This window comes from Echinops telfairi, unplaced genomic scaffold (genome assembly GCF_000313985.2).
Source record: "Echinops telfairi isolate 266 unplaced genomic scaffold, ASM31398v2 ScPeMD7_10;HRSCAF=50, whole genome shotgun sequence".
Classification (NCBI taxonomy): Eukaryota; Metazoa; Chordata; class Mammalia; order Afrosoricida; family Tenrecidae; genus Echinops; species Echinops telfairi.
Genome location: NW_022103907.1, coordinates 10,387,056 through 10,394,036, shown reverse-complemented (window position 1 = coordinate 10,394,036; position 6,981 = coordinate 10,387,056). Strand labels below are relative to the sequence as shown.

The following is a 6,981-nucleotide window of genomic DNA, read 5'->3' as shown; positions in this document are numbered from 1 at the left end:
GACCCCTCTGCAAGGGGATCTCCAGTGGCCTACTAATGGGCTTTGGATCTCCACTCCGCACGCCCCCCATCATTCGCTATGGTAAGACACAAAGACAAACTCTTAATGTATTTTGAAGCTCTTTCATAGATGGCTGAGCTCTGGGTGCTTATCCCCTGAAGAAATGTTTTTCAGACACAAAAGGTTGATTGGGGCAGAGTGACTGGTTATGGAAAGAGTACCTGTCCCTCTATCTAGTGGGGGGTTGGGGTTGGGGGCCAGGAACCTGTGGCATTGCATGTTCTACTGAGCTAATAAGAGGGGATTCAAACGCCTTTGGAGTCGGGGGAGGGGTGCACCAGGCATTAGGACCAGGCTCTGACCTCAGGTAGAGCATTCGCTGTTTGGGGTGGAGCCTGAGTTTGAGGTGTCACTGGCCCCTGGATGAGTGGGGTTTGGGGTTACTAGGATGTGTGAGGGGAACAAGAGAGACTCCCACCTTTGTCATCGCCAGCCATCAGTGTGCCAAGCTGTTTACAAATGTTCCAGATGTTATACTCTATCAGACTAGCTGAGAATTCCTCCATCTGTCTCTTCTCTTCAGCTTCATTAGTGCTCGTGTTTTTAATGTGGAGGGTCTACTGAGCATGCTTGCCTCTTCCCCATCATGTCAAGTCCCATGTTCTGTTTGAAAGCATATATATGCCAAAGTCAATTATCAAGTATGATTTGTTTAAAATAGATAAATGTAACACCTATCTAGTGTGCAAGAACTGATTGTGTTTAGACCTGGCTTGCAGTGGGGTCCTGACTACTACATTGGAAGTCGGTTCTGATGTCAAAACACTATTTACAAACAGTTTTCATTGTTAATTGCCATCTGGGAATGGTAACATCAGCAAATTATGTGCTGCAATATTATATGTAGTACATATTACAAAGTATAAGATGTACCTGTTCCTCTGCAAAAGAAAACAAAACAAAACAAAAAAAAAACCGTTGTTAGTATGGTTCATCATAACTCAAATATGTGGTAACTCGGGCACTTACATGCTCACATTTTTATGTGGATCATATTGAAAAAAGTGACTATTTGATAAGATACACTTCATCATTTTCACTTACCTTTGTGTGATCTATTTCATCTGTAATAACTTAAAACTAAAAGTAGAAAAAAATTGATTTTAGCTGTTTATCTACCTTTGCCTTTTTTTAAAGTGAGTGAACTTGATGCCTACTTGTGGTCAGTGTCTAACATTTGTCAGTCACATCACTTATTGACATTTGCCTCTTGTGTATTCCTGTGATTGATACTTTTAATCTCTTTTAGAAAATTTTTGTTTGCCAGATACACATATTTTAGAGGGGGAAATGAGGTTCAGAATCAGAGTTAAAGACGAAACACACAGCATTCCTCCAGTTCTTTAATGCTCGTGCCCCCAAATTTTTTTTAATCTATTGGAATATGATTATAAAATAATTCAGTAGAATCTGGGAGTTAGCTTTCTCCGATCCTACCTAGAGGAGGAAAGAATGTGCTATTAGTTATATTAAGGCTCAACTTCTAATGATAAATGTAATGAATAGTGTATTGTAGAGTTCTTTGATTTTTCTCAGTGACTGAAGAGGCTGGTACTGCAAGAGACAGCCCCATCTGCAGCTGGAAAATTATTTATTAGCCAGCCTCACTAGCACAGAACTGTACTGTTAAGTGTCTTACGCAGGCTAGGAATTTAAATAAATATTTTATTTACATCTTGAATTATAGAATGTAGACGCCAGTATGACTGAATTGTAAGGATCTTGTTCATACAGGTACCTACAAGAGGTGGGTTACACAGATACTATCCTAGACGTGAAATCCAAGCGAGTGCGAGCGTTGTTGGGGTTGTCGAGTGATGCCCCTGACCGGGAAGATGACAGGAGTCAGGACGCAGTGTTAAACGGCACAGAGGCCGAAGTTAAAGAGACGGGAATGATTGGGTAAGTTTTTTTCTGGAAAGTATTTTGGCTATAACTTAGTTTTTATTAAATTTTTGTTTTATGTGTTACATACTTTTAGATAGTGATATAAAATTTTTTATTTTATTTTATTAAAGGGAAATGCATAAGGAATCAAGTTCTACCCAACAGCAGTTATATTGGTTGTTTTAATTTAAGATTATAATTTTTCACTTAGGAAATTTTTATTCAAAATTTATATATATACTACAAATTTTAGTACCTTGAAGCTCAGTCACTTTCTACTAGAACTTCATAAGTTACCTCGATTGAAAATTAAGTGCAAATCTGTAAAACTGGAATTTCACTGTCGATGACATAAAAATCATGCAAATATCTCATTCCTTACAAGTGAAACCTAAATGCCACTTTTGTCAAATAATGCTGTAACTCATATGTTCTCTGATTTTAAAATATTTTTAAATATATCTTTTCAATTGATAGAATATCTAAGAGTGAAAAATTCAGCAGCTGTTTGAGATATTTTATTTGGCTTTTTGGATCATTTGGTGTTCAGTAACATATAATCCATTTTAGACTGAACAGGAATAGTTCAGTAAGGAGGTTCTTCTCTAGTAAAAAAATGGTATAATTCTTAATTAACCAAATGCCAAAGGTTCTGTGAAAGTTCAAATATGATGTGACTTGAATTTAGTGTGTTTATACTTAGAAAAATGTCAGCTGAGCTCTGTTAAATTCTCAGTGAGTGCATATTCCTGTTCTTTGGCACCTGAACTAAAGTCATGAGATTAATATAAAGATGGAAAGATGGAAAAACGTGTGAAACAAAGCAAAGCTGTCGTGTAGCTTCCCTAAATCCATTACTAGTTGAGATTAAATTAACTTATAGATGTAAGACACCAGTTATTTCGTTGCGTAGGTCGAGACTGTGAGAGCATTGTTCTGGTTGTGTTTTTCACCTTGAGGGCTGACTCTTTATAAAGACCTCCACAGAATATCATTCTTGTTTTATGTTGGGGCTTCTCGGTCTTTTGAGACTGATAAGAGTACTACTCTGAACCTGTCATATTTAGGTGGGAGCTGAGAATGGAGCTGGGAAGGACAAAAGAATAGCTTTCAGATGATTTGTCTTGAAATTTTTTACTATAGTTGTAACTAAAATTTTAAGACAGTGCCTTCTTATCTAGAACATTTGCTAAGGAACCAGGAGACATTTTCATCTTCTGACCACTAGGAAACTGATGACTAAATTTTGTTGTGTGCCTTCAAATCATTTCCGACTCCTAGGCCCATGTGACAGAGTAGACGTGCCCTGAGTTGTTCTCCTGGCTGTGATTGTTAGGAGAGCAGATTGCTACACATTTCTCGGAGGAGCTGGTGAGTGAGTTTGAAAAGCCAGCCTTTGGGTAGCAGGCAAACCCATAACTATCGCACCGTCAGGGCTCCGTATTTTCTAAATTATTTCCAAGAAACTAAATGCAAATCTTATATCTTTAAAAACGCAATAATTTCCAAGACGATTAATGGTTTATTAACCATTACTCAGCAGTAAATAGCACCAACATGGAGCAACTCTTGTAGAAGTATTGATTTGACCAATATATTATTTTTAGTATCTTCATGTACCATTTTGTTAAAAAAATTTTTTTTTTACCTCTTCAGAAATAGAAGATTGGTGCAGAGAAAGCAACATGCTTACTAGCTATTTTCCTTTAGTTTAGAAACTTATGTAAGAGGTCAGAGGGAGAGTTGTACTGAGGTTAAAAAAAAAAGGTGTAATAGTACATTAAGTTCAACTTGCAGAACAAAATAATACTGAGTCAGAAGGATAAATTATTTGCGTTAGACTGATGTGTTGTTTGGTATTGTAGAGTTGGTGAATCATGGCAACCCATATACTGTAGGAAGACACTATGGTTGCACAATACTGGTAGTGAACTGGTTGCATGGTGGGCAGTGATCCGCATGGTCAGCAGTTTGAAACCCCCAGCACCTCCTCCGGAAAAAGACTAGGCTTTCTACTCCTATAAACAATTACACCCTCGGAACCCTCAGGGGCTTGCTGTGAGTCAGTATTGACTCAATGGCAGTGAGTTTTGCCATTGCCATTTTATTACTTTGTAATTAAAGTCTATGGGAATCATAATTTAATTTAGGGGGACCATAATCACAATATAAACAGAAGTTAAAATATTTGAATTACTATTTGTTAATGTTGTTAAAAATGATTGACCAGTAAGATGCACGTGTTTTAACCAGAAAATCCGAGCTAACAGATTCTGCTTCCGTGCTGGATAATTTCAAATTCCTTGAAAGCGCAGCTGCAGATTTCAGTGATGAAGATGAAGATGATGATATTGATGGACGGGAAAAAAGCGTCATTGATACTTCAACAGTGAGTTGGATAGTTTGGTTAATAAAAATTTTTTTAGTGAACAGAATGAGAGTACTTAAAAAGTAACCCACACGTTAAAAACCTAAATTTCCCCTCTCATATCCTAACCTCCCCCCGAATTAATGTTGGGGAACTTTGTGTTCAATGTTGATTTTTAATTTAAGAATATTCGTAAGATAGCAGCTTTCTCTTTAAAGTCCTTACTCTACTGTTCTTTGGTAATTCATTACAGTGACAACATTTTGTAGGTCTAGGTAATGTGGTGAACACTACAAGATGTAACAGTGCAGTGTTACTGGCTGCGGTAAGACAATAAAACTGACAGGCCCATAGTGGTGTCCGATGGAGACTGGCATCAGCTCTCTTGGTGCCGTGTTTGTCTGTCTTGTCTGGAATGCTTTGGAAGACACGTTCTATAAACATCTTTGCTTTCAGAAGTCTTTCATCAGATTTCTTCATAATTGTATGGGGTTATTCTGTTGTTTGGTTGAGACGTTCTTAAAACTTTCTTTCCCGCTGTTGTGTTCTGGAATAAGAGGTAAAACGTTCCCGCTGTTGTGTTCTGGAATAAGAGGTATCCACATTGCTGCTTCTCCCTTGTACCTCCTTCTGCCATATCATCCCCTTTCTTTCTTCCTTCTCCATTGGTGAAATAAGATATGTGGACATACTTTGCTTTGTTCAGGAAAATGTCTGGCATTCCTTTCTCCACATTTATTTAACTGGAGGAAGCGAAGAATAAGATAATACAGATTAACCAAACCTAGCCTCAGAAGCCTTGCATTTAAATCCCAGTTTTGCCACTAATGTCTGTATTTAAGTCTTAGTTTTCTATTTATAAAATGTATAATATAAAAAATACCCATCTTATCCCAGAGTATTTTATGAGGAATAAATTGAGACAGTATATGAATATATGAAAATGAGTTAACTATCAAGTACTCTCTAAGTGTCCTCTGTTCTCAATGCCCTCTGCTTCCTGAGCTCCATCTGCTACTTAATAAATTATTACTTTAAGGTGATTTTTTCCTCCAGACCACTATTCATATAGTAAGCCCTCTGCTGATTCATCCCCATCATGGGTTTTATTTGAACGTTATGCTTGTTTTCCTTATCCAGACAAATAGAGAGGATGTGTCTTAATTGACTGGAGTACAAGAAAAACCCCAAAGCTATACAGGTCACGATAAGGATAATGAATATGTAAGGTACTGGATGGTCTCCAGTGAGCCCTGGTGGTGCAGTGGGTAAGCTCTGGATTCTTAACAGAAGGTTGCCTGTTTAAACCCAGCCAGCTTCCCTGCGGGAGAATGACCTGGCAGTGTGTTCCACTAGAGGACAGCCACGGCGCGCACACGGGCACTGCTCTCCCATAGGGACCCGATGAGTTGAAAGAGACTGGATGGCGCCAAACGACAGCAACAATGATAATATCCCTTTGAATGCTGTCAGAGCCTTCTAAATTGCTCTCGGTAAAGGTTGTACCAGTTTACTCTGTACCAGGTGCAGGAGTATCATTCTCCCTATATTCCCAACTATACTAGATATTTCACAGACTCATAGACAGAATATTTGTTAATGTTTTATTATGTTAAGCCTCCCTCCTTGTGCTTATTGTCTCATTTATTTGTGCATAGGGGCTGCTTTTTTTCTGTAAATTGTCTCAGGTTCTTTCACTTTTTAGGTACTGCCTTTTATATGTGGAGGGCTAGAGCCTTTACATTATAGGTAGATAAATAGATAATGCGTGTGTGTACACAAATAAGGAGAGTGTGTGTGCATGTATGTGAGCCACATGCACGCATCTTTCTATCCTGCATTACTTAGTAACGTGCAACCAAAAATATAGGGATACATTTGTTGTTAGACATGTTGACACAGGTTCATGGAGTGAAGTTCTTTCTAATCAGAAAGATTCAGAATTGTTACTTCTCTCATAGATTTTTTTAAAAAAATCATTGACTTTTGAGTCTATATCCCTGGTAAAACTCTTTGCTTTAAAATCTGTTGTACCTCATAGTTTTCTTTTGGGTACCATTTCTCTGGAATAAGTCCCTTCTCTTCCCATTATTGTAAATAATAGCTGTTACTGAAAGTATGATTTATAGTTTTAGATTTTAGGGACAGCAGGTACCTCAAATTAACTAAGAAAGATAGTTTTCAATTTTAGTTGATTAAAAAATATGCATGGTATAGACGTTGATTTCAAATACTTGTAGTGAGACCACTGGAGTTCACAACTGATTACCAAAAATCATGCCCACAAGATGGCAGTGTTGCATAACATGCTCTTTATTGGGAGGTCTCCCTTTACCGAGGGCAAGTTGTACCTTATGGCTGGAGGCCCTCTGGAGGCACAGGTATGCTAGCAGCCACCTGAAGGGGAAGAAAGTAAAGGAACTCCTAGGAGGGAGCTGGGGATGAGGGGTGGGGAGGAAAGGGCATAAAGGCCCTAGAGCAGGGGTCCTCAAACTTTTTAAACAGGGGGCCAGTTCACTGTCTCTCAGACCTGTTGGAGGGCCGGGCTATAGTTTAAAAAAAAAACTATGAACACATTCTTATGCACACTGCACATATCTTATTTTGAAGTTAAAAAAATGGGTCAAAAACACCCAGCGGACTGGATAAATGTCCTTGGCGGGCCG

General features: G+C 38.2%; 1 protein-coding gene across 2 annotated transcripts in view; it reads left to right on the top strand.

The window, feature by feature from the left end:
* Positions 1-6,981, top strand: part of STRN (striatin) — a 127,836-nt gene that overhangs the window by 68,022 nt on the left and 52,833 nt on the right. For both annotated transcript variants that reach the window (XM_004711107.2, XM_045287035.1), the window contains exons 5-6: positions 1,795-1,962; positions 4,201-4,336. In XM_004711107.2, the coding sequence (XP_004711164.1) occupies positions 1,795-1,962; positions 4,201-4,336 (304 nt within the window). The remainder of the gene's footprint in view (positions 1-1,794; positions 1,963-4,200; positions 4,337-6,981) is intronic.